Source organism: Perca fluviatilis, chromosome 8 (assembly GCF_010015445.1).
Source record: "Perca fluviatilis chromosome 8, GENO_Pfluv_1.0, whole genome shotgun sequence".
NCBI classification, from domain to species: domain Eukaryota; kingdom Metazoa; phylum Chordata; class Actinopteri; order Perciformes; family Percidae; genus Perca; species Perca fluviatilis.
In genome coordinates this window covers 41,413,915-41,440,488 of record NC_053119.1, presented here as the reverse complement: position 1 = coordinate 41,440,488, position 26,574 = coordinate 41,413,915, and the positions used below count along the sequence as shown (strand labels likewise).

General features: G+C 39.5%; 1 protein-coding gene across 1 annotated transcript in view; it reads right to left on the bottom strand.

Annotated features, from left to right (window-relative positions):
• The window catches only part of LOC120564366 (Fanconi anemia group A protein), a 27,768-nt gene extending 1,194 nt beyond the window's left edge, over nucleotides 1-26,574 (bottom strand). The window contains exons 1-40 of the mRNA XM_039809256.1: nucleotides 26,357-26,574; nucleotides 25,956-26,068; nucleotides 25,494-25,590; nucleotides 24,853-25,007; nucleotides 22,091-22,186; nucleotides 21,473-21,546; nucleotides 20,117-20,226; nucleotides 17,810-17,920; nucleotides 17,561-17,624; nucleotides 16,773-16,885; nucleotides 16,096-16,172; nucleotides 15,305-15,446; nucleotides 14,603-14,736; nucleotides 13,518-13,628; nucleotides 12,268-12,363; nucleotides 12,074-12,136; nucleotides 11,361-11,449; nucleotides 11,147-11,207; nucleotides 10,966-11,015; nucleotides 10,146-10,216; nucleotides 9,014-9,112; nucleotides 8,283-8,416; nucleotides 8,081-8,151; nucleotides 7,721-7,820; nucleotides 7,335-7,522; nucleotides 7,095-7,191; nucleotides 6,658-6,861; nucleotides 6,392-6,465; nucleotides 6,022-6,150; nucleotides 5,190-5,268; nucleotides 4,925-5,091; nucleotides 4,467-4,572; nucleotides 4,265-4,324; nucleotides 4,035-4,139; nucleotides 3,172-3,287; nucleotides 2,239-2,398; nucleotides 1,633-1,695; nucleotides 951-1,044; nucleotides 682-757; nucleotides 93-228 (exon numbers count right to left, since the gene is read on the bottom strand). Coding sequence (XP_039665190.1) covers nucleotides 93-228; nucleotides 682-757; nucleotides 951-1,044; nucleotides 1,633-1,695; nucleotides 2,239-2,398; nucleotides 3,172-3,287; nucleotides 4,035-4,139; nucleotides 4,265-4,324; nucleotides 4,467-4,572; nucleotides 4,925-5,091; nucleotides 5,190-5,268; nucleotides 6,022-6,150; nucleotides 6,392-6,465; nucleotides 6,658-6,861; nucleotides 7,095-7,191; nucleotides 7,335-7,522; nucleotides 7,721-7,820; nucleotides 8,081-8,151; nucleotides 8,283-8,416; nucleotides 9,014-9,112; nucleotides 10,146-10,216; nucleotides 10,966-11,015; nucleotides 11,147-11,207; nucleotides 11,361-11,449; nucleotides 12,074-12,136; nucleotides 12,268-12,363; nucleotides 13,518-13,628; nucleotides 14,603-14,736; nucleotides 15,305-15,446; nucleotides 16,096-16,172; nucleotides 16,773-16,885; nucleotides 17,561-17,624; nucleotides 17,810-17,920; nucleotides 20,117-20,226; nucleotides 21,473-21,546; nucleotides 22,091-22,186; nucleotides 24,853-25,007; nucleotides 25,494-25,590; nucleotides 25,956-26,068; nucleotides 26,357-26,417 — 4,146 coding nt within the window. The 5' untranslated portion in view covers nucleotides 26,418-26,574. The remainder of the gene's footprint in view (nucleotides 1-92; nucleotides 229-681; nucleotides 758-950; nucleotides 1,045-1,632; nucleotides 1,696-2,238; nucleotides 2,399-3,171; nucleotides 3,288-4,034; nucleotides 4,140-4,264; nucleotides 4,325-4,466; nucleotides 4,573-4,924; nucleotides 5,092-5,189; nucleotides 5,269-6,021; nucleotides 6,151-6,391; nucleotides 6,466-6,657; nucleotides 6,862-7,094; nucleotides 7,192-7,334; nucleotides 7,523-7,720; nucleotides 7,821-8,080; nucleotides 8,152-8,282; nucleotides 8,417-9,013; nucleotides 9,113-10,145; nucleotides 10,217-10,965; nucleotides 11,016-11,146; nucleotides 11,208-11,360; nucleotides 11,450-12,073; nucleotides 12,137-12,267; nucleotides 12,364-13,517; nucleotides 13,629-14,602; nucleotides 14,737-15,304; nucleotides 15,447-16,095; nucleotides 16,173-16,772; nucleotides 16,886-17,560; nucleotides 17,625-17,809; nucleotides 17,921-20,116; nucleotides 20,227-21,472; nucleotides 21,547-22,090; nucleotides 22,187-24,852; nucleotides 25,008-25,493; nucleotides 25,591-25,955; nucleotides 26,069-26,356) is intronic.

Here is a 26,574-nt window from a genome sequence, read left to right as displayed (position 1 = left end):
ACAATTCAAAGTGCTTTACGTAAGCATATATACACACGTTTAAATTATGTTGTCATCACCCTGATATAAACCATGATCTGAGGCTCAGTCACCTGATTGGCTGGTGTAAGTGTGTGTCCTTCCAGGAAAAGCTGCAGTAGACTGATGTAGCAGAGGACAGCAGTCTGGAGGAAGCCTGGACAACACACAGCTCTCTGTAGCAGCTCAGCACTCTGCTGGAGCAGCAGGCTAAACACACAAACGACACACACACAAAACGTTTTTTTGTAGGTCCTGTACATATATAGGGAGAGAATTATCTAAAGTAGGTCTAAATTGCACATACTAAATTGAACATTGAACTGAACACACAAGGCACCAATAACAAGACATTTTAAATTGTAGTTTTCTACTGAAGCTCTCTTTCAAATGAGACACATTTTGCTTTGTGTTTATTGTGTTGTTGTGCAAGTTGATATTGCGATGACAATTATAGATGAAAACAAAACCGATTCATTGTGCAGCCCTACTAGCTACCCCCTCCCTATCTTGGTCACCCCTTTCACCCCTGATGAGTTTGCACCACTGTATTGTCCAGTTAGTTTTGGTCATGAATTGGCTGATTAAAGTTCTTGTGAGAGTTAACTATAGGTAGTGTCTACAGTGACTCTAAAAGTGGAAATATGATGTTAAAAAACTAACCTGTAGAAGGCCCAAGGCATCAGTCGAGTAAACTCATCTGATGTCACCATGGTGATCGACTGGTAAACACCTTGTTCTAGAGTTGGGGAAAAAAACATTCAGGCCGCTAATTTGACAATGAATAAATATAGGTGAGACAAAATCATTTAATGTCAGTGCTAACATTAGATTTAATCTGTCAAATAATGACAAAGCTGATGTACACTAGCAGCTGAACACGTGGAGGGAACTGAGCTGTGGTTTTACAAGATGTACTGTATACACCGTACTGTTTGATTCAAAGATGAGCAGCCAGTCAGCAGAGTCCACTAACACGAGCAGAAGGTCTGTGCATAAATCTGTGGTGTTCTGATGGCTCCTCTCCTACAGAAATAATTGCAGACACAACATTACACAGAGACTACCAAATGCTGTAGTGTAGGAGAAGCAAAAGAGTTACTTAATGTATAAAAGCTTTGCATTATCTTAAAGTTAGTTCAACATTTTGGGAAGCAAGCTTATTTGCTTTCTTACTTAGTGTTAGATGAGTAGATTGATATCACTCCTAATGTTCACAAATGTACATGTTAGCTAAACTGACTGTCTCCTGTCTATAGCTTTATATTGAATAGATATGAAACTATCCCTTTAACAATGTAGCCATTTGCCTGACACGTCTGTTCAGAGAGAAGCAGTAAAGTATGCTTCCTACATCGATTATCCATTACTTTAATAATAAACGTTTAGCATTTCCACAACCAATAACTTCTGTTCCTTCCTGGACTTTGTTGTATTTCTAAACAAGTGTGGTTCAGTTCCTTGTATGTGAGTGTGAATGTTGCTTACTAAGGTTTACGAAGCAGAGCTCGGCCTAAGACAGACCTGTCTCTCTAACTGCATACATCTAACCACCTGAACATAATGAGCTTGTGGATATAGTTTGGGACAGTGCAGGTTAAAGTTATTAATTACCTGAGGATACAGGAGTGATGACAGATGGTCATTTACACACAGGAAAAGCAGAAAAACTAGCACCTGGACAAAGAAATGAGACAGCAGCAGGTAACATATATAAAAGGTGGAAAAAATGCCAAAAGCAACCTGTGGTTGTTTACAGAGCAAGTGGATGATGACACAAAATGATCAACATCTGAAATGTGCACTTTTAGAGCGCAGGAGCACTAATGAGGCCTTAAGGTTGATACAGGCTTAGAAAAATAGCTCATTAATATTAATTAGCATGCAGGTTACCACCTATCATGTTTATTTGTATTTATGATCAGATATAATGTAATAAGGAACAAACCAACTATTTTTATGGAATACAGTTTACCCACCATTACTGACTGCCATTAAAGCTGCACTTTAACTTTTATAAAATGAAGTTTTTTTCATATTGGCTCAAACTGTCACTATATTCTGAGAGTAGTTCCTCTGCATCCTCCTGGTGCTCCTTTCATCTTGTAACATACCAACCGTAAATTACTGTATATAAAGATTTTTTTTTTTTTGTGTAAACAAAAATGGGATGGGAGGTGGTACAAATGACATGGATATGAGAAAGTAGTTTCCTCTCACCTGTCGGTACTGTGTGCCCCTTTCTGGTCGCAACATATTCAGGGCTGCACTGAAGCCCTGGTTGTCGCACCCCCGGCCTTGCCAGGCACGATGCAGGCTGGCAGCCAGCAGCAGAGCTGCAGCTGCAGGCAATGCCGCCGACGACAGCCCCTTCTCTAAACTGCACAACAGACAGAATTGCAAATCACCTCAATATGAGCCAACTAAACCAACGGACACACGCACAAACCACCAGAGAGATTAATCTGACACGGAAATGGAAGCTGAGGGCATGAGGGGGCAGAGGGATCCAGAGGGGACCGGATTATGTCAGTCCTTTTCTTCCCTTACACTCACAGTAGGCTCACTTTGCCAGAGCTTGTGGACTAGCCAGACCCTTATTTCAGGCATCTTACAAAAAAAAAAACATTATCTTTTCTTATCATGACAAAGATAGTCTTGCTTTGACAGACCTTCCTCCACAGTGCTGTGGAGGAGGGTCTGGTGAGTCCACACAGCATTCCAGGATGGGAGAAAAACGTGCTCTGATTTATTGGCATTTCTTACCAATCACAATCATCTTGGACCCAAGCGCCGGACAGAGCAACAGTGCCTCTGCTAAATAGTGTACGTTCAAAAGTAGTTTTAGTCGTGCAACAGAAAACTCAGTTTGGACAGATAGTCTAGCTAGCTGTCTGGATTTACCCTGCAGAGATCTGAGGAGCAGTTAACCATAGTCCTCACAAATCCACCGGAGGTTAGAACGCCAACACAGAGACAGAGGAAGGGGAGGAACATCCAGCTGAAAAAAGTGACATCCGGCGACAACGGCGCAATCCCAGAAGTGGAACGATGTGGATATAGACTACACTCACAGTAAAATGTTTCAACAGTGGCATGGAGTGAGGTGGAACACAGATTCAGAGATGGTGGTTTATGAGAATGAGGTTCTACCTGCTGGCCCAGTTGTTACAGTCAGCGAGGAGCTCCAGCTGCTCTGGTAGAGGCTCTCCATCACACAGCCGATGCCACAGTGACAACAGCACTGGAGATAGACGCTCCCACCAGTGCTACACAGACAAAATCAGCATCAAAATACGGCCTGAGCCCACAAAACAAAAACATTTACGAGGTTTGCATTAGTACAGACTCATTACAATCATGACATGTTATTGTCAAAATAACGCAGTCAGGATGTACATCTGTTGTTCCTAGTCAATTTCCTCGTAGTCTCGCATTACCAGACTCACCGTCCCCAGGGTCAGAAGCAGCTTTTAGTTTTTACGCACCGCAGTTATGGAATAAACTTCCTAAACACTTACGATCTGCCCCAACCATGTGTTCTTTTACTGAGGTCACTTAGAGATGGTAATTGCTACACTTCTATGCTTTTAAAGTCTTTTAAATTTGTTGTTTTTGTTTTTATGATTGTTGAATTTGATGTTGTATTTGCTTTGTACGTGTAGGCTTATGTAAAATGCCTTTGTGTATGAACTGTGCTACTATATAAATAAATTGCCTTGCCTTGCCTTGGCATAGTACAAAACATTGATTGAATGATGGCTGTGTGACAGTGTGCAAGCATGAACAATGCAAGGACCCTGAAACTACAGCAACTAAAAAGCATTCAGCAGTCTTTAATTTGATCATTCACACCTGTGCTTTTCTTAGTGTTACAAGTCCAAATGCCCATAAAAAAAAATCAGTGTTCGGTTTTAAACCCTCATAAGCATACTGGTTGAAGCCAAGTGTGTAGGACTTGACGTCAGCATGGAAAAGTTAATAAGTTTGTTAGCTTTATGGAGAACAAACAGTACCACTGTGGAGACCAGGAGCAGAGGACAGCGTAGACTGATCTGAGACCAGGCTTTGTTGACTTCTTCCTGTGGGCGTCCGCAACGTACGCTGGCACATAACACACCCTGGAGAGGGCACACAGACAGCAGACTTATTCCACTTGATTTTCTCACAGGAGCTTGTGGAAATACTGTAAGAAATGTATCAAAGATTTCATTTATCATTAGATTTTCAGTGAAGTGATTCTCACTCTCAGGAGGTGTGCTGTTAGATGGCAGGACAACAAACCGGCCGGAGAACACACCTTCCTCTGTTGTTGAAGAGAAATGATGACAAAGAAAGACATGAGCACTATTTAGTCACACACAATCACTGCACTTTTCCAAACAACGGATCAGATTCAGAAGAGAAATGTATTAAAATCTGATTAGAAAAATAATTTGGCAGCTCACCTGATGCTGGTTGACATGTTCTATCAGCGTGTTGCACTCTAGAGTCGCCCTCCCCCCATCAGACTTTACTTTAATCAATAACACTGCTGGGAGAGCCAGCAGTACTCTGTGACACACACACACAGAACGTTTTCAGTGGCTATACATTAAATAATAGAGCGGATATATATTTGTTTTGCTGCCTGCCTGCAGCTTTGTCTTGGTTTTTGCTTGCTGTCTGATGTGTTGTTTGTTACTTGTTGTTGTGCATTGTTCCTGTCTGAATGTTGCTCTGTGTATGTTGCTTTTATGTCATTTTGTTGTATTTAAATTTTTTTAGGTTGCCATTTTAAAACTGGCCATTTACAACGGATGAAAATTAGCCTGCTGAGCTAACTCTGGCTCATTTACAGTTACTTTGCTGTTGATTAATGAACACTATCACTGTCAAATAAATGAAAAATGAAGTGTGTGTGTACCTGTTCCATGTGTTCAGTGTGTGTTGCAGGCTGAGCTCAGTGCTGATGCTCGGTGAAGCTAAGGAGGAGCATCTCTCAGACACACATGTAAAAAGGAAGTCGCACACATCAGCTGTGCTTCGACGGCTGCCATAGAGGTCAGTCACTTCCATCTCGTAGACAAGCTCCTACACACACACATTTTTTTTTATTTTTCACTATGAATGTATTTAGGACCACATCATAAGTCTAATGAACTGGAACAGAACATATGAAACGTACACACCTGTAACCTGGACAGGATGTCTGGCAGACAGGTCCCTGTATCTGACACTCTGTAATCTAGCTTTTCCAGGCTCCGGTCACTGTCCACATAAAATACACAGAAGAGTGACATTTTTACTAAAGGTGGAAATTCACATTTACATCTTTTTATTACAGGTTTTTATTTTATTTTATGATTATGTTAAAGGGTTTAGGGTGCTTCAGTACAATAGAGACTATTAGGGAATAAGTACTCACAAATTGTCTTATTCTTACATGTTATTTTTATTATTAAACACACAGACATTTCAGCCGCTGCCTTCCTCAGCACGTGTGTGTTGTTATTAGGTTGCTTTTGATGCATTGCAGCCAGGGATCGAACCACCAACTGCCTCTGCCTGTTTATCAGTGTTTTTTGCCTGGAAGGCACCGTTGGGAGCCACTGGTTATGGTTAAGGTTAAGGTTAGGGTTAGATGCCTTGAAGGCAGCGGTCGCAGCGCTGCCTGGAAGGAGGAGTTGGGGGCAAAAAACACCATTGAGCGCTCTGCCTGCTCTGTCTTCACACTGGAGGCTCTGCCAATATGCTTGAGCACTTTGTTGTCAAAGGAATAGATTTTGGACTTTTTTTTATTTTTTTAAACACCTGATGAGTAATGACTGTACAATTCACCTTGTACTCTTAACAATAAGCTGCATATGCTTCAGATGTTATTAATGCTGACCTCTATCGAAAAGATCTGACACACAAACCAGCCAGTAGCATTCACCTACACAATAGAAATAAAACTATTATGATTTAAAGTATTTTATACATTTGTCAATGTACGATTTTTAGTAAAACATGTACACCCACCTTAACTGCTGGTCCATGATGGCATTGAGCAGATGAGAGCAGAGTTTCTTCATGTCTCCTCCACAGCCTCCATGCTCCTCCAGACGAGACAGGTAGAGCTCCAGGCAGGCCCATTGCTGGTACTCCTGACTAAACACACAAAGTTACGTGTTACCTGTGAGAGTGTGAGAGTCTGTGTCTGTGTCTGTGTCTGTGTGTGTGTGTGTGTTTTCATGTTAATGTTCAATATGTTTGTTTGTTTATGTATGTACCAACCACCATGGCAAAATTAATTATACTAGGCAATAAATCCTTTTCTGATTCTGATGATGTGTTTGTTTTATAAGCTTGTGTGTGTGTGTGTGTGTGTGTGTGTGTGCGTGTGTCTTACCGCTCTGGGTCTGACAGGGCGTCTTCACTTCTATGTACTCTGAGCTCATTAGCCAGCCATTCTGAGAAAAATAACTTGACAAACATAATGGTTGAGGATTACTTTTTTTGTCAATAATATCAATCCATCAATCAGTTTCATTTAACATGCAGGTGAAAGCAGTACTAATTGCTCACTGATGCCCACTGAACATATATTATTCTACACTTACACCATTCAGCACTTACAAAGCCAAGGCTTCATACAAGCCAGTGAACCCATTTTACCTGATACTGTGGCGTGTGTTCAAGCTGACGGAATGCTGGGTGCCTCCACAGATGCCAAGAAGTCTTCATCCAGGTGCTGTTGGTGTCTGTGACACTGCTCCACAGGCCGGGCAGCTTCTCCTCCTGGTGTTCACTAACTGGACCGCCAGCAGTAATGGCAGTTCTTCTGGCTTCAGGCAACAGTCTTGGGATGAGGTAGAGAAGCTAAACAAACACACAGTTACATCAGAATCAGCAAAGGATTCCTTGCAAGTGAGTTACACTTGCAAGGAATTTGCCTTGGTAGTTGGTGCATACATAAACAAACAAACATATTGAACATTAATATGACATAAACAATACATACAAAAACAAATATATACAAAATAGCACACAAGAAAAAAGTGGCTCTTTCATGACATGATTAGATGACATTATGGCAAGTAAGAGAGAGACACCTTCTTATAAAGGCTGTTGAGAATGTAGTCCTGCTGTTGTTGCTGAGGCAGTGAGTCCCCTCTGCAGATCCCATAACACGCAGCTGCCACACACAACCTGGACAGCAACAAGAAGACTGTGAGTCACGGTGGCAGCCAGGCTAGGTGCCAGTATCACATACTCACAACACAAGAACGTTCAATTCCTTAATGAGTCAGGTTCACCGGTTTGTGACCGTCCCACTACACAAGAAACCTCACCTGACACAGAAGAGCATGTCAGCATGTGTGCTGCAGACCAGCGCCGAGCTGAGAGCTTCTCCAACAGGTACCGGCGTAGGCAGAATGGGCGGGACCAGCTGAACCAGAGGACTGTGAGACATGGAGGCGTGGAGATGGACCACTAATGCTGCCAGGCCAAGTAAGTGGGCAGCACTCAGCGACGACCCCTTTTTTACAGAAGAGGTTAGCAAAGCTGACGAGTGAATGCACTGGTTTAAGTGGCATTCAGGAATAAAGAGGTAAAGTGATTTTAATGTAGTCGAAAAATGAAAAGACCCAGGCAAGATGTGAAACAGAGAGAGTTATGAGACACAAAGCAAAAGACGGATGCAAAGAGAAGTGCATTAAAATATGGATGTATGTACCTGGTTATGAAATAGGTCCCAGAGTCTGCATATAAGGCTGGAGAGGAACTGTGTGTTACCAAGCATCACACTGACGAACCTGGAGGCCCACAGACTTTGTCTGGGGAGGCGGAAAAATATCTGGTGAGGCACACATCAGAAAGAACGAGGCAACCTCATAACACATACGGGAATCTGTTTATTTCCAGACCTGTGCACTGAAAACTGGATTTAATGACTTTGGTGCCTGTTCCACACCCTGTGCTGTATGCAGATAAACGGACGTGAATGGCCACTTAATAATACATTTGTCAGCTTTTTTTTTTTTTTATCAAACCCTGGCAATAATATAATTTATTTTTGAGAAGTTGTATCACTCACTTATTAGGAGGGTTTGCTCTGGAAGCATCCAACATGCACTGGCAGAAGTTTCTCAGGATCATGTTGACGACCTAAGAACACAAGGGAGACAATTAAAGAAATACCTGTTATTACTGACCGACATACAGAACACTAATAACTGCAGAATTGGCAATATAAAAACATGAAAACAGACAAGACGGTGAATTTCATCGGTGCATACTTTGATGTGGAGCTCAGGGGACGGAGGGGTGTTTAAGTTAATTGTGATGACTGTCTGTCCAATCAGCTCATCAGGACGGCCAGGAAAGATGACACTCAGAGTGTGTGAGATCCTGGACAGCTGGGCAGACATATCTGCGGATACATGAACAGCAAGACAGGTATGGAAATGAGGGATTCAAAGAGACAGCACATGGTGTAGTAGGTCTTTCTGAGTTTGGGGATGTGTCACATGACATGGCTGAACATACTGTGGAGGAAATAGAACTTCTAACGCTTCGACAGCGACTTTGAGAGCGGTGAGAGTGAACCTGTTTGCTGGACAGCTGAACAATAAGCTGAAATTCACTACGAAGCGCCATAAAGCTAGGGAGCTGCAGTCGGGTGACAGTTTTCGGTAGGTTCTCACATTACACAGTGTCATTGAATAAGGAGGACACACTTGACAATTAGACTGCCACGCATCCCCAAATCAAACCGACAAAACTAAAAAACAATTTAAAAAAAACATAGTAACACAGAAACACAAAGAAGACATGAAGCTGGAGCATTTTCCTTTTTGCTCTTAATAAAATTGTATCTCAGACTCTGTTTACACCTGAGCAGCACAATGACAAGGACAAGAAAAAGTCCACATGAGTGTCTACTTATCATTAAAGGTTTTCTCATCGCATAACGGCAGAATACTACGTTTGTGTGTTTGCACTGTGTCCTTCCTCGATACCTGCCTACCTCCGTCAATTCCCTCAACAACCAGCTCTGTGAACTCCTGCAGCTGAATCTTCAGGACCTCCAGAGGATCATCATTTGTGTCCAGACACAATGCACTCCCTGAAAAAAAAAACACAGTGTAAATGCACTCATGAGTTGCTCTATTATGTTTACATTTATCTTTGTCATAGTATATATCGACTACGTTTTTTAATTTTACGGGATAGTTCTGGTGCAGCCAGAGGTTGTGCCAGAAGACCCTCACCTTCCACTTTCTTTGTGTTGGCATTCTACAGTCCAGTCGATTCGGAAAACATCCTCATTTTTTGGAGTAAAATTCTCATTGCACACTCGACAGCCATTTTAATTCCAGAGCTCGCCTCCCTACGTACCATGTTCCACCAAAACAAATTCCTTCCAGAGGTTATTTTGCAGAGGCACTGTGGCTCCAACCGGCGCTTAGGGCTGCCCAAGACAATTGTGATTGGTTTGAAGAAATGCCAATAAACCAGAGCACGTTTTTCTCCCATCCCAGAATGCTGTGTGGATTGGCCAGACCCTCCTCAGCAGCGCTGTGGAGGAAGGTCTGGCAAAGCGAGACTATCTTTGTCATGATAAGAAAAGAGAATGTTTTTTTTTTTTGGGGTAAGATGCCCGAAATAAGCTCTGTGGTTACCACAAGCTTAAGAGATTGTCACCTTGTGTTCTATGACATAAAATACAGCAGTAAATACCGCATTCGTGAATATGGTAGCTTGGGCGTGTCTTCAAAAAGGTGGTTGCTAACAAGTGGCTAAATAAGACTACAAAACGCCATCATGCCGAACACCGGAAATCAGCTGGAAACGGATGGAAGCTAGTGGTGGTTTATGTTCGTTTTTTTACTTCGGGCGATTGCATTTATGCTTAAAAAAATCATAAAAGTGGTGTTGATTTGCAAAGATTATCTTGCTAAATTGATTGCTTGTTTATTGTAAACTATTGTTTGCCACAGAGTTTTTTTCCTGTGCTGTGTACTGTTTTGTATGTGGTTGTTTTTAAAGTTTAGTATTACTAGACTAAATCAGATTCATGTACTTGAAAAATAAAGTAAATAGAAGAAATAAATGATGGTTATTTTTGGGAGTATAGCATAAATGAGTGAATAACCCACCATCCTGCTGCCTCTGTTTCTGGCAGGACTCCACATAAGATGAATACTGTGCAGCAGGAATCTTATCTGCCCTGAAAACAAACAAACAAGAGTCATACCAGTGAAAATACACTAAATAATCATTGTAATAATTGTAATAATCATTACAATGATAATCTTTATTCTAAAGCAGGGCTTTAGACCAAGGTCATCCGGAGCTCGCGTTATGAATTCAAAACCTTATGAAAGTGTAATGTTTTCTTTTTTTTTAAATACATTTTCTACCGATCAATAAATTGTCAAGGACATTGAATATACAGTAATGGTGTAACAGTTTGTAGGGATGGGTTTTATTGTGTGTGGTGTGAAAAATTTTCTCAATAAAAAACAAAATTGAAATAGGATAATAGGTCTTAGAACTTATTTACAATTAAAATCTATTTTTTGTTAGTACAGAGAGAAAGCAGGCTACCGAAAAAAGGTACTGTTTGGTATCTGTACAAAAGTGAACCCGGAAAACAGAGTATTCAACTTGAATGTATGTTGCTCCTGAAATAAATATCTGATGCGAATCTTTGAGTGATACGTTTGACAACTACTGTTCTAAAGTATAACTTTAACAATCTAAATGGTTATTCTAAACAGGCCCACAAGCACAAAAAGAAAAAAAAACACTGATGCTAAAATTAAATGATCCCATTATCCCACTTTAAATCTGTTAAGAGAACACATTTAGACAATAGATACACAACAGGATAAAATTATATAAACTCAAGTCTAAAAAGTTGGTGAAGGGAAAGAGCTATAACGCACATTTTACAAGCTTCTGATAATAACTCACTTTTTCAGAGCTTCTATGAAACTCATCCGAGCATCAGCTTTGACAGGAAGCTGGAATTGAAAGACAGGTAAACTTCAATTTATGCATGTGATGTGAAGAATTGTGACAAAATAACAAAAGAACTTCACATTTAAGAATGTGTAGATTAAACAAAGCATAATAGTAAGGTGAAAGAGCTCACTATCCTCGGTGTCAGCAGAGCAGCGAGGAATCGTGTCAGGAAATACGGCCTCCGAAAAATACTGTGAGAGGACAGAGGTGTCAGGAAACTGTCCATGTCTCTGTCCAATTCAGTTCTTACATCTACATGAAACCCAGATTGTTTTAAGGACCTTCATATCCTGTGATTTACTTTATGAAAGCGCTGCAGGTGAGGTGATAATGTGACTGAATACCTGGCCTCCATGACTGTGGCAGAGATTCTTCCTGTGCTCTCAAACAGAGACACTGCCTTCTCCACATCCTGGACAGCCTGGCACTGGGGCTGCAAACACACAAACATTATACTGGTATATATCGGTAAGATACGTATCTTAATATACATTTGGATTGCTTCCTATGAATAAATCAAAGTGCTCTTACTAGGGCTAGGTCAGAAATATATGTCTCTAGCATCTAGTTTCAGAAACTGTTCAGTGCTCAAAGTTGGCATCAAATGTCTGATCTGAATTTTGGCAATTTTAGTAAGGCAAAGTTCTTGTAATAAGATACCATTTAAGAACATTGGCTTCTTCTGTTAAATGAAACTCAAAGCTTTGTAGAAAACATGTTTATCCTTTAAATATTGATTTATTTGATATTGCAAACAAAACTCAAGAATAGTATCAGAACCAGAATACTGAAATATGTTTTAAACACAGCACAAAATGATCACATCTGTAAAAGATAATTTACTTACTTACAAATCTTAGTTTAACCACAATGCATGAGAGGTTTGTATTTAATATCTTTGCCACTTTCCTGTGCTCAGTAAATTAAAGAGCCTTCTCAAAATGAGGGCATTCTTTACAGACATCCCTCACCATCTCCAATTGGCCAGACTGCTGAGGCACTAACAATTCATCAACAGGTGTCATTACACAATCAAACCACTGGGCGTCACTGTTACCTGCAATGATGCTCCAGCTGCACCAGAAACATCCTCATATAAACCCATGTCCTCCACTGGCTCCTGCATGTGTAAATAAAACATAAACACAGACACACAGACACACAGACACACAGTATTGAAATAACGCAGTAATGATGTACTGAGGACAAACTCCTTCTTCTTGGACCATTCATTATTACCCCCGCTCTTACCTTGAGGTCAGCCAGCCTGGTCTTGGCCAGAGAGACGTACTCCATCAGGAGGCTGCGGTGTTTCACAGGTACATATGGAGGTTGCAGGATGTGAACCTACCAAGTGAACATGACAGGGAGGTGTCGAAAATCACAGCTGCGTCATTTCTCCGTTGCTAGTGTTTTCTTATAGCTTACACTGTAACTGTATTTTTCAGCCACTGCTCTGGTTTTTGTAGTCTAGTACAGACTGCAGACCAGTGGTGGATGACATACTCTAATCTTTTACTTTAGTAAAAGTACCAACTATCAAAAAAAAAACATTACATGTACAAGTTAAAGACATGCAGTCATAATATAACTTCAGTAAAAGAACAGAAGTATTAGCAGCTCAACACATTCAAAGAATCAAAGTAAAAGTACTCAATACACAGTAAGACATGCCCTGTGACTGAAACATAATCACATTATTAGATTGTTAATACTGTTGCAAATATGTCTAAGTAGGATTTGGGTAGTTTAGTCTGGAGATTTCCAACCCAGGGGTTGGGCCCCCTGCAAAGGTTCACAAAATAAATCTGTAGGGTCGTAAAATGATTAATGGGTTAGAGAAAAACGACGTTCTGTTAACAGATGTGTGTATTCTTCTTTCAGACTTGTCCACAATTTTTGTTTTTTTGTGAAATATTGAATAATTGTTCCTGTTTGAACCTTGATTAGTTCCTTATACGAAACCATCTACCAACAGCTTATAGACTTGGAAAACAAGACAAGGAGCCCCAGGTTGACAATTTTTTTTAAGGGATCATAAACCCAAAATGTTGAGTACTACTGGTTTTTAAAAACTCATTGTATGTTATCAGATTTTATTCCAAAAAAATCTTCTTATATCTGAAAAGTAACAAGTAACTATAGCTGTCAGATGAATGTAAGAAGTACAATACTTCCCTCTGAAATGTAGTGGAGTAGAAGTATAAAGTAGCATAAAATGGATATACTGAAGTTAAGTACAAGTACTTAAAAATGAGTAAAACCTTGTTACTTTCTAAACTGCTGCATACTGTATAGTGGGTATGAAGTCATATTCCTGTGTACAAGTTTTTTAAGTAGTTATGGTATGTTATACTGCATATATTTAGTACATTTTAGTAACCAGTTTGCCCATGGGGATCATTAAAGGATTGTCCAACATAAAAAACACCATGTATCTTATGTCTTGTGAAATAAATCAATAATTTCAGAGTCAGACATATGCAGAATCGTAATGTCACCTTGAGGTACTGTGGGGGTTCAAAGGGCACCAAGTCAGACAGGAACTTCAGCAGAAACACCAGAGATTTCTTACTGGTCGCATGGTAGCCACTGCCTCCACCGAAAGACATCTGAAAAAGCAGAAAAGAATAATGCTACGAGTAAAAAAAAAAAGAAAGATTTAGCTCTACTGTCCTCTATCTGTGACAAGAACAAACTGCAACAACAGACAATGCCATGATCTTGTAAACCGTTGTGTCGTTGGTTTGATCATCAACCCTAATAATACACATAGCCAGTCTCGCTTTGCCAGACCTTCCTCCACAGCGCTGCTGAGGAAGGTCTGGCGAGTCCACACAGCATTCTTGGATGGGAGAAAAACATGCTCTGGTTTATTGACATTTCTTTACACCAATCACAATCGTCTTGGGCGGTGCTAAGCTCCGGACGGAGTCACGGTGCCTCTGCTAAATAGTCTCAGGAAGGAACTGGTTTTGGTGGAACATGTGTACGTTCAGAAGTAGTTTTAGTCGTGCAACAGAAAACTCAGATTGGACAGATAGTCTAGCTAGCTGTCTGGATTTACCCTGCAGAGATCTGAGGAGCAGTTAACCATAGTCCTCACAAATCCACCAGAGTTTAAAATTACAACACAAACAAAACGGAAGGTAACGGACACCTGGCCGAATAGAGTGACATCCAGGGGAATTTCCGGCGGCAACGGAACAATCCCAGAAGTGGAACGTCGTGGATATAGACTACACACAAGCACACAATCCACCTTTGTTAAACAGTCCAGAAAAGTAAGAAGCACTTATTGCACATTAAAGAACAGGTTATACAACAGTGCAGGAAAAATAAATCTCCCGAATAAATCCATCAAAATTGTCTATAAAAATGAACGACATCTGGTGCCAGCCATTGCCACTCACCTCTGATATATAATGCAGAGTGCCAATTAGACAAGTGCACAATTATTCAACATTACACTGGCTGTCCACCTTGACAAGTATTTGTTTTATTATCCTGAGTGTCAGTGTAAGGCTTTTATGTGGTCTAGACACTATTGTTTTTAAAGACTAGTGCTGAAAAGCCAATATGAAACCTTGAACCAGTTGCTGTAGGAAGGGAAGATGCCCGGTCCCTCCAGTGCACCCTGTCGAGCCAAGAGGAAGGCAGTTATCATGTTCTCCAGGTCATAGCCTTCAAATGCAGAGCTCAGCAGTCTGGACAGCAGCTCTGGTAGAGGCAGAGAAACACAACAGAAAGGACAAGCCTTTTAACACTATGCAATACAACTAGAAGTCCCTTTTACATCTGATTTCTATCAATGTGTGTATACACTAGTCTGATATTTAAATTAATTGAACTGTTTATTTTCGTGTGTGGCCGCTTACACGGCCCATCCATTATAGGATTATTCCGACACATTTTCAATAAACACTTTCCTAGTGCTGACACAAAAACTAAATATGTACACAAAGGGTACCGGATAAATACAGGGTAAATACAAGTAGGGTAATAACATAAAATTTACATTTCAACTTAAAACCCTTTCAGACCAGCATAAATGATGGTACAAGCAGAAAATAAAAAGATTAGGCAGATACTGTAGGTATTCCAAATAAGTAGTAAGGGAGGATAGCCTCCAGAAAGAGAGAGCAAGAGAGAGAGAGACAGACATACAGAAAGAGACTGTGTGCTTACATAAGTACGGTTGGAAAGAAATGCATTCTCAGCTCGTAATATTGGCACTTTGAATCCAACACAACAGGCACCCGGGCCCCGGTTGCTCCCTCGTATTTACCTTTAAGGCTGCTCTGGGCACAGGGGTTGTAAACCAGCAGAGTGGAGAGGAAGCACAGGACGTGTTTCCAGTTGACCTCGTGGGTTTCCAAAACCTGCTGCAGGTGACACAGCAGCTGCTCCACAGTGAAGATCACAGCCAGCTTTTACAGAAACACAGCAACAATACGGACGAGTTACTGTTAGTTCATTACAATAGACCCTGCCGACCACACACACAAAAAAAAAAATCACTTAAAGTAAGCTTTTTAGCTCTTTGAAACCACATACAAAAGTGCTAATCTAAAAGAGGAGGGTCACACAGGGGGTGACTGACAGACTGGCATGCAAGCTGTTTGTTGCAGCTAAGAGCATCATAATAGATAAATCAATACTCTCGAGGCTATGTTCCTCTGGGCCGAAGGCTGTACATTTCAAGCAATGTGACTGCTGCTGCTGTTGCATCTGTCTACAGTTTAAAATACAGAAATGGCATTGACTGTGTAAGCAGCAGAGGAGTGAGGCTTGTTGCTGCTGAAATTATGTGCAGTTTCACTTAATTAAAATGTTACAAAAGAAAATTGCTTAACACAGCACATATATTAGCAGTCAGCCACTTGCAGGGACACCAGCCAACAGTCATCTGTCGGACCGAAATCCACAGATGGCTGTGAAATCCAAAGGCAGGAGTGACAGACTGAGAGCAGAGAATATTTCTTTGATAAGATAGAATAAACAGTTTATTGTACCTGTACCCTATTATGTGTCAAAGCTTGTTTTTATGTGAATGTGTACAACCTGGTCTACATTTACCTTACAGAAAAGAGAGGTCAACAACCGGCTTGCTTTTGCAAAGGTCCACTCGTTCTGCAGAGTGATGGCATCAGACACTGTGGATATGTGATGTAGTTGTTACCCTTCAGATTAATTAACCATTATAAAATCTTTTATTATATAAATTGCACACAATAATTTTGGCACTAGAATAATAAAAATCAATTGCTGTAATTAACAATTAAGGTGGACTAGACTGTAATACAAAACAGTTCAGTTTGTCAGGTACAGACAACATTTCTGACAGGTTTTAATGACACTGTTGCTCAGTTTGTCTGCTTGACAATCCCATTTTGCAGCAATAAAATTAAAGTGAGATGAACAAAGAGAGATGTTTCTTTTAGATCAAACAGATGTTGACAAAGTTTTCCTTTGGGGACATAATTTGATGTTAGAAAAATTGTCATAAATTGCAATATACTGCAGAATATCGCAATATGTTAAAAAAAAAAATCACAATAATATTGTATCGTGGGGCCTCTGGTGATTCCCACCCCTAATGCACTGTACATCAGGATACTTATTTCAAAGTCTTCCCAAACCTGACATTTATGACACCGATTGAAGTTCTTTCTAGATTTTTGTGTATACAGCTAAATTTTAAACGTGTAAAAACAGCATCAAGCTGTTAAAATTGGTCTAGGACTAGTATTTACCTGTTAGTCGAGGCTTGTAAGTGAGAGTCTGTGTCAGGGAGTGTGTGAAGAAACGCTGAAGGGTATCCACTGATGCTGAAACTCCACACAGTGAAGCATCAAATATCTGAATCCTATACAAAACACAGGGCAGAGGAGTAAGAAACAGAGGCATCTAACAGCATACATGCTCTCACTGCTGAGGCAATGGCCAAACTGTTCATTACAGATAAAATGACCTAGAAAAATGTTGTACATTTTATTCTACATTTGTATATACATGTACATTCTTTTTCATCCCTCTAAGTATATATTTTTTTTGTCAGTAGTTGTGGCATTTTTTATACTCAGTTATCTTTTTTTAATCTTATTTATTATTTCTAGTATATTTCTTGGTTTTTCTGTATGTGTGTGAGTGAATATGTGTGTATGTCCTTGTAATTTGCTGCTTGTAACATGGTAATTTCTTAATTTGGGATTAATAAAGTCCATCCATCCATCCATCCATCTATTAAATACAACTCTGACACTATGTACACTATAAATGGTGTAGCCTGCTTAACTCGCTGTAATTAGAATGTTCAGTCCTTTTCATTGATTTTAGGGCATTTGTACAGAATATAACATGTTGCTATGATGTCTAACATTGCTATTTCGTATAACTAAATGATGTCTGTGTATGTTCTCTGTCACATCTTGCAGTAACGTTTGTTTTCAGGTCTCTTTTATTCAGACAGAGACTTCAATCTCAACCAGACCTGATCTGATTTCATAGAGGTAAATAATAAGACAAATAAAAGACAAAGAACCATAGCTCAGCTCCTGCTCCAGCACACTGCAGCGTCAGACCCTCTTCCACAGTGTCGAGAAGCCCTGAAGAAGACAGACAATGGAATGTTAAAAGCAAGACAAAAAAGGAAAAGTACTAAAATGACACTTAGACATCTTAGCAGTTAAAGTAGACCGTAGAAAAATAGCTTTCGGAGTCCAGAGGTGTGAGTCCAAGTGCTTTTTCTAAATTTTTCATCGACACAGGACAGGGTTAAAGTGGGACTCACAGAAGAGCATGTCGTCCAGCACTGAGCAGCAGAGCTGAGAGATCCTCCTGTCTGCAGCTGCTGACTCCTGGCTCAGCTCAAAGCCACTTCCCAACAAGACTCCAACCACAGCTAAAAAAAAAAACACACAGAAGACCTTGAACTGGCATCATCCTCAGCAGCAGAACATTTTATCCAGTGTAATTGATACCATGAGTGCATTTTTTTTTTTTTTGCAGTTAAAACTCATAACCCTGCAAGTGACCTGTTCTACCAAGTACATTTCTCACCTGATAGTTACTGGTTTTATTGTTTTTAATTGCTTTTAATATGCTTGTTTTATGTGTTGGTTGTATTGCTTATCTGTTTTTAATGTGCTATATGTGCTGGTTTTACTGTAAAGTGTCTTTGACTACCATGTAATAATATAAATAAAATGTTTTATTAAGTAAGCAAGGGACTGGGGCTGAGAAACCACTAAGATCACAAAAGAAATAGTTAGTAATGGGGCTGCACAATATATCGTTATGTTTTTTTAATGTCATCGCAACATCAACTTCCGCAATAAACATATCGCGAAAGACACTCAGAGATTTATTGTTAGTTGAAAGAAAATATCAGTAGAAAACTGCATGAATGCTTGAAAAATGTAACTGTCATTCTTTTTAGTGCTGCCTTTTATATTCAATTCAATTTAAATTTAATTTGTTCAATAAAAGAAAATTGGAAATGATTTCCTTTCTTTTGTTTTAAACTCAACAAGCAGTTTGTTGTTTTTCAGCAGAATACTGAAAGCAGCAGAACTGAGAGCACTTTAATATCTGATTATTTATCACAAGTAATATAATTATCGGCATATACAACAATGTTATCGCATATTTTTCTGATATCGTGCAGCCATAGTTAAGTAACAGAAAACCTCAGAATCCTCTGAAATTAATCTGATGATGTACAACTTAAGCTCAAGTTCACACATCATCTCTTCTTTTAATATTGATTGGAAATGATTAAGTAACCAATAAGAATGTTGTGCTGTGAAGAAAATAGTTCTTATTACCCTTTCTTGAGGCAATATGTAAGAAACGACAAGTTTTAACCACAGGTTTTAACTGTGGTTATGTGGCAAAGTATTTCTTGCTCAGTAGTAGTAACTTCCTGCAGTCTCCGCTGGTTGCCTGGCAACCTCAAGGTTGATGAGTTAAGTTAAAAATAGTCCCACACAAACAAGATGTGCTGGTGGTCGGATTTTGTTACCTTTGGACACAGCCAGATTAGTTGTTTCCAGTCTGTTTCTCAACACAACCTTCAATCTCAGACATTTTTTAGCCAGCAAATGATACAAAAAGCTAAATCCATTGAAGAAAATCCAGAGCATCTTCACTTTAAGGACAACTGTGCAAAACAATCCGGCGATTCATGTTGTGCGGCAGTGGTATTGTCACTTAAATGGCCCATTTGTGTTATTTAACCCAACAATGTAGCACAAGTCATATTTCACAATTATTGTTTGCGGTCAGATCATTTATAGATTTTGACATTTCCAACCGCATTTGAAGGCAGCTTCATTTCTGTTGTGTCAAAATGTGATAACATCTGGTTTTAATTGAATTATGGGGAAATATACGATGTGTATCAATGTGACATAGATAGGAGACGTCTAATGTGTCTGCCTGATATATAAGTCACAGACTTTTTTTCCCCTAGTGCCACTCTCAGTCGCCACCGCACGGCCGCAGAGGCAAAGGCGGGCGCAAAGCCATGCCCCAGGCATTGGCTTTGAGAGACGCAAACTCAGCTATACGTAAGATGAATCAGCAAAGTGACATCAACCAGAGGAATTTCCCAAAAGGAGGGTCTTTAGACTCAAAAGTAGCCAATGTTACACAGCATGTTCTGAAGGTGGTCATGGAGGGTTTTCTGGGGGAAAGTCTCTCTTTTGGTAGATATAAGGCAGCGTGAAACAAAGAGATCTTCAGTAAGCCTCTGGAACTTGCTCAGGTTTTTTTTGTGTTGGTTTCTTTCGAGCACAATTAAACTCTTTTCTCATCTGACTCCGACTTTGTGTGGCCTGACCTTGTTTTGGGATTTTTTCATACTTTGAAGAGAAACGGGGAAGCAGTTGAAATAAGGCAGCTGGCGTTCAGGTCCGAGCCATTTAAATCTGGCCTTGGTGGCAGATCTGTATTTTACCCTAACAGAGCTTTTATCACTCGGATTGTATTTTGTGATTAAACTGGTTTCCAGGGTAACTAAATTCAAGGTGACATGCTGATCAGGATCAATTCTCTAAACTAAAACTAGACGATTGAGAGAAATCTGTGTCCTTACTTGACAACACTTTCCGCTGAACTTGTTTGGTGTCCTCTTCTCCCCGTGGAGGCGTCCAACCACACAGAGCCTTCGCCTGAGACACCAACCACAGCCTCACTCCTTCATCACTACATGGAGGAAAAGCAAAAGGAGGGCAGAACAGAGTCAAAGGTTAAACAGGGGGTCTGCAGGTTTCACCAAGTCAAATTCAAGACTTTTTAAGACCATTATGAATGAATGAAGACGTTTATCACAACATCAACTAAGCCCTGAATTCAGTTTTTTTTCAAGCCAAGTATCGCTAAACTTTCACTTCCCCAAAGTTAAAGAATAAAGTGTTGTATGTCTTTGGTACAATCCGAAAGAGACTCTCGCCAATAACACGAAAGCTGATTGGCTGCCATATATGTTGCATGTTGGTCTCATTTGTAGTCCTAACGAAATTATATTCAAACTACAATAGAAAGAACTACAACACCACAGAATACAAATAAAAAAAAGAGCATCAGAGGTAGCGTTACATGGATGTAGGAATATTAAGACCTGTTTAAAATTATTAAGACCTAGTTCACAATACTTCCACGAATTTAAGACTTTTTAAAAGGTCTAAAAAATGTATTTTGAAATAGACTTTTTAAGACTTTTAAAGACCCTACGGAAACCCTGGTTACATGTCAGCCAGGCTTCAAACATTCACTATCCTCAAACTCAGGGTGACTTGGAAAAACCTACTCATTTGTGTGGAGTTAATATTTAAATCATTCTGTGAACTGAACTCAACAATTTAAAAACGGCCCCTACAACATCCACACAGGGGCATCGTAATAACAAAACTGATAACCAAGTGTCTTTTGTTGTAGTATTGAATGTTATTACTTTAAAAAAAACATCCTTCATGAATTCATGTAGTTAGATTTGCTATCTCTGAAATAACCAGGAGGATTCACACATTCAGATCTGAACTGAGACGATATCCTGATAGGACAGAGGTCGTATTTATTCTTGGTAGTCTGGACGTTCAAGTTTGAATTTTTAATCATAAATTCTGTTTATTTGAATTTAATCAATCCAATTTGAGCAAACTGATTTTTGTACTTGACTTAAAATCATGTTTTTTTAAATTGAAGAACTTAGTTAATCAGTCAGTTAATTATAAGATTCAAATGTGCTTTCTTCCATAATGTTTGTAGAAGTAAAAATACTAGTATAATAATATGAAGTATAATACTTATCTGCCTTATCCTATGCAGCCAACAGTTGTGTGATATTAATCTCTGTATGCTCGAGACTATTGTGGCTCCACAGCAGCTGACCGACCCGGTTTCCTACCAAGGCGGCACAAACTAAATTTCCCCAAAAAATGATGTTTCTTACCTCTCTATGATGTACTTCAGAGTGACGATGTTGTGAAAGTGAAGATGGTACACCACCTCCAGCTTTGGTAGCCTCTGTAAAAACACCACATTAAATATTGAATTTACTACATCCATTATATAAGAAAGCCAAAATGGGGTTTTCCTACTGTGGCAGTTTGGACCAATTGTAAAGGGTGTAAATAAAGCGTGTGAAAACGACTGCTTTTTTCTTTCCATCTTAACTTGTTTAGTTGTGTTGTTTCTTTGACTCAGCTGTATACAGTCCTTCCAGAAAAAAGCGGAGTTCTTTTGTGATTGTTGCGGGCAAAAATCCTTGATTATGCATTTTCTTAAGAAATGTGTGTAGAACTCAGACTGAAAATCCTCAACAAAGGCAATAACTTAACGGGACACACGGGACACGGACACGGACACACACACACACACACACACACACACACACACACACACACACACACACACACACACACACACACACACACACACACACACACACACACACACACACACACACACACACACACACACACACACACACACACACACACACACACACACACACACACACACACACACACACACACACACACACACACACACACACACACACACACACCTGATCTCTTCTGTACTCCTGCCAGAGCAGTTTAGGGCAGAGGGCTCCCTGTGACAGCAGTTCTTTGCTGGACTCCAGCAGGAGACACAGCTGGACCTAGAGAGGACAGGGATAGGACTTATATTATAATATACGTCATATTTATTATTAAAAATCATAATAATAATAATTGTATTTATATTGCACTTTTCAAGCATTAAGCACAAATTGCTTTCCAGATTAAAAGATTTACAGGATATAAATGTGGAATCAGAAAGCCATGTAAGCCTAACCCTCATGACATACAAAAATTAGAGCAAGCGGCACTTCATAAAACAGGGAAAGTGCAAGATAGAATGTCAATAACAGAAACATGTATGGACATGCATCTAAAAACACTAAAATTATAATACAAGTCAAGCACAATTTAAATACGTAATGACAGTAAAATTTGTATAATACCATAAGAGAGTAGCAAAAAGATGAAATATGCAGTGTTGCGAGAATGGAAGAGAAGACATAGTTAAGTGTAGGCCATCTTATAAAAATGAATTTTAAGGAGGCATTTAAAAGCTGTAGTGGAGTCAGCCGATGTCACACTGAAGGGAAGGCTGTTCCAAAACCGAGGGGCCGTTACCGAAATCGGCCGCACAGTCAACCTTAGTTTTCAGTCTGGTTGGTGACGTGTTATTTGACATGCTTTCTGTACTCTGAACAAGAATCCTGCAGTAATTAAAGCGAAACACATGGTGGAGACTTCTGTGGCTGCCACTGTAGCTGAAAAATATGAAACCAACAGATCTGCAGCACTTTTTCAATATGCAGAAGTGACGTAGCATTAAAGTTGTGGCTCCAGAGAAGATAACCAGAAAACACTAAGTCACTGTGCATGACACAACCACGATGAGTCAGAAAAGAATACAAAGGCACACATTCATCATGCTATCGAGACACTATGCTAAAGGTGTAGCTGACCTTTATAATAGAAGTGAATTTGTGACATTGTTTTGAAAAATCTATCAACTGCAGATAAATAATAAATGCCAATAAATGCAGATTTATTGGCATCTTTTCAGCAAAACTGCATACTATATGCATAACATTTAATCTAATTAGGCAATCTGCTTACAGATCAAGATCTTTTTCGTAAATGAGACCTGAGAACAGCAGAAGAATTAACAGAAAAAAGACGGCACAAGCATAGCCAGTGATAAAAAACACATAGTCCTAACCATATTAATCTTTAGATGGGTCCAAATTTATAGAAATAAATAATAGAATAAGTAAAACATTGTGCGTCAAACAAAATGAAACTGTGATTGTCACTGCCAATTAAACCCCCAAGAGAAGGCAAAATGTCTTTCTCAATATTCTTTTTGTTTTTGTTTCACCACAACCCCACGAAGCAGCTCCTCCATTTCCTTTGCGCATTGCATTGTGGGAGAATAGTGTTGACTAAGAAATTGATCGCATTTTAGTATGCTGTTTTCAGTAGACTTCATTTTGTCACATTTCCTAAAAAAAAAACTGCTTAGAATTAGTGTGTAATAAGAGGATTTGGGACACACCATGATCTGACCAGTAGTCCTAAATGTGAGAAAGGACGTAATACTATATATTAGTCAGAGATCTTTATAAATTAAAACTAATATGGGTTTTTAAAAGCCAATACTGATATTGTAGACTGAAGATGCTGAAAGCCAAAGGAGATGTGTTGTATATTTGTCCTTGTTTGTTTTCTTCTGCTGGACGTCAGCAGGAAATAAAAAAATAATAATAAACAGAATTTTCTAAACTTTAGTGCACAAGTACGTGATACAAGCAACCTCCTATATAGTTGTAAAAAAGGCCTTGCCCCTGTGCATGCATTCCCATTATGTACCCACCACGCCTGATCACGCGCTCTGCATGTGCACTCTGTGTGCCCACGCTGACGACGCTCCTGAACGCAGCAGCGAGTGAGAAGCTATTTGTAGATGGCTATGTTTTAGCTTAGGTTTGCTTTTGCCCTGGACTCTGCATCTCTTTTCTCCCACACTCTCACCTGAACATTGAAGTAGTGTCCTGACCCGACACCCTGAAGCCATTGTTGCCACACCTATTAAACCATATTTACATATTCTCTCACACAATAGTCCTAGTGTCACTTGCACTAGTCTCGCATTGCCAGACCTTCCTCAACACAACATTCCAAGATGGGAGAAAAACGTGCTCTGGTTTATTGGCATTTCTTTAAACCAATCACAATCGTCTTGGGCGGTGCTAAGCTCCGGACGGAGCCACGGTGCCTCTGCTAAATAGTATGAGGAAGGAACTTGTTTTGGTGGAACATGAATAAAATCTGTTTTATGTCTGTGGTCCAATCCAAAAAAAACTCCCGCCGATAACACGAAAGCTGCAATAGAAGTAGCATGTTGGTCGTAATACAACTAAATTATATTTGGACTAGCGAAAGAAAGAACTTCAACACCACAGAATAATACTTTTTAAAAAAGAGCATTAGAGGTAGTGTTACATGGACATAGGAAAATTAAGACCTGTTTAAAATGATTTAAGACTTAGAACACAACATTTGTCGAAGCAATCCCCTAAATGAATCGTCGTGGATAAACACTACACTTGCACTAACTCACTGAACCAACAACATGTTGATGAGGTGCCTGGTGAAAGTTCAGATGGTCCACAGTTAACAATTTGTGAATTCATATTTTTTTGCATGAGGGTACTGATTGAATGCTCACCCTGGATTATGCCAACATCAAATCTTACTGTCAAATACTCACTCTCTGAGAGGAAGTGAGAAGCCCACTCCTTTTGTCCTCTTCCTCCTTCACTTCTTCAGTTTCAGTGATCTCCATCAGTCTCTCCAGCATCATCTTCACTGACAGCACCGCCACCGGGACACCCAGCTGCAAGGCCTGACGCCTTAGCTCACACACTGTCCACACACAATACAACACATCCTGTAGTTCATATACATATATATACATACATATACATATACACATATATATATATATATATACACATATACATATACATATACATATATATATATATACACATATACATATACATATATATATATATATATATATATATATATGCCAATAAATTAAATCTGACAAATTGATAGTTGTCCAGAAGATAAACAATGAACAAAGATGGGCGTGTTTGAAAAGATTATGGGAATTTGGTCATGTCTGCCATTCAGCAGCTGACTCACATATGAGATGTTGGAAAGTCCTAACACACAACAACCACATTTCTCTTTCTTCATAGTTTTATCACTGCTTGTTTTGTAATTAATGTGTAAAGCAGCAGATGTCTCTGGGCTTCCGAGTGTGTCAACTTTGGTACATTGGAAAAATGTATGTACAACACAGACACTATTTCTGAGACCTAGTATCAAACACTCACTCACCCAGCAGTGAAACTGCAATGGCAGATGAGATGCCTTCAGACTCTGCCTGTTTCTGCTCTCCATTCTGAGTGCGGAAAATGTTGCACAGATCTGGATTCTACAAAAAAAGTTTAAAAGAAATATTATTAATGAAAGATCAGCAACTATTAAATATGAACATATTACATCGTCATCTGTCCCCCCTCTGATGATAGAAGCAGATTTTCCAAATGTTTAAAAGGTATCATACATGTATAATTCACCAAGAAGCACTTGCAGAAATTTGCGTTCTTAGCCCATTTAGAAGCATTTCTTTTGCAACAGTGTATTTATCCATTCATCTGACAGTCATGACACTGTCGGTTTTTACGGGTTCTTTCTCAGTCCACAGATTAGTATAAAATGTCACTATCATAATGTTTTAATGTTTGCTCATTGGCTGTGCAGACAAGTTCTGCCCCATCCTAAAGTCCACTCACTTACCCCCACCTCCCTGAGTAGACTGCAGATGTTCTGCTGCTGTTCCAACAGCTGGATTGTTGCCTCCTGCAGCCTTTGACCATCCTCCTGCTTCAGCCTCTTAACCACACGACCAGCTGGGAGTACAACAGCAGGACAACGTTCACAAGTCTATATGGACGCAGTTTTAGTATCGTAATAACAGTGTTTACTTTGTTGTATTGAAGTTGGCTAAGTTAACCAAATGTTGGCCAACTTAAAGCATGATTAGATAGATGACATAACGTTACTGTATTTACATACATATACCTAAGTAAATATAATTGGTTCTTTTCATTTTAGACTGTATTCACGTATTGTTTAAGATAATGCTAAATAAACATACTAACGTTACGTAGAGTTAATTCGGTGTATATGTCACTCACCGAAGAGGCTCGACAGAGTCCTTTTCTGAGAAACCGACTCACACGTTGCACTCAGTGACATATTTTACTTTGGCTGAATGCGTGTCAACACTTTTAGTCGACGTTCAAGCCGATTAGTTTGAAAACAATATGTTAACAGTAGTTTTAGAAATAAATTGACAGTTCTCTGGCTAGCTTTTTGAGGGTGCTGTTTTGGTTTACTTTCTCCTCCATGTTTC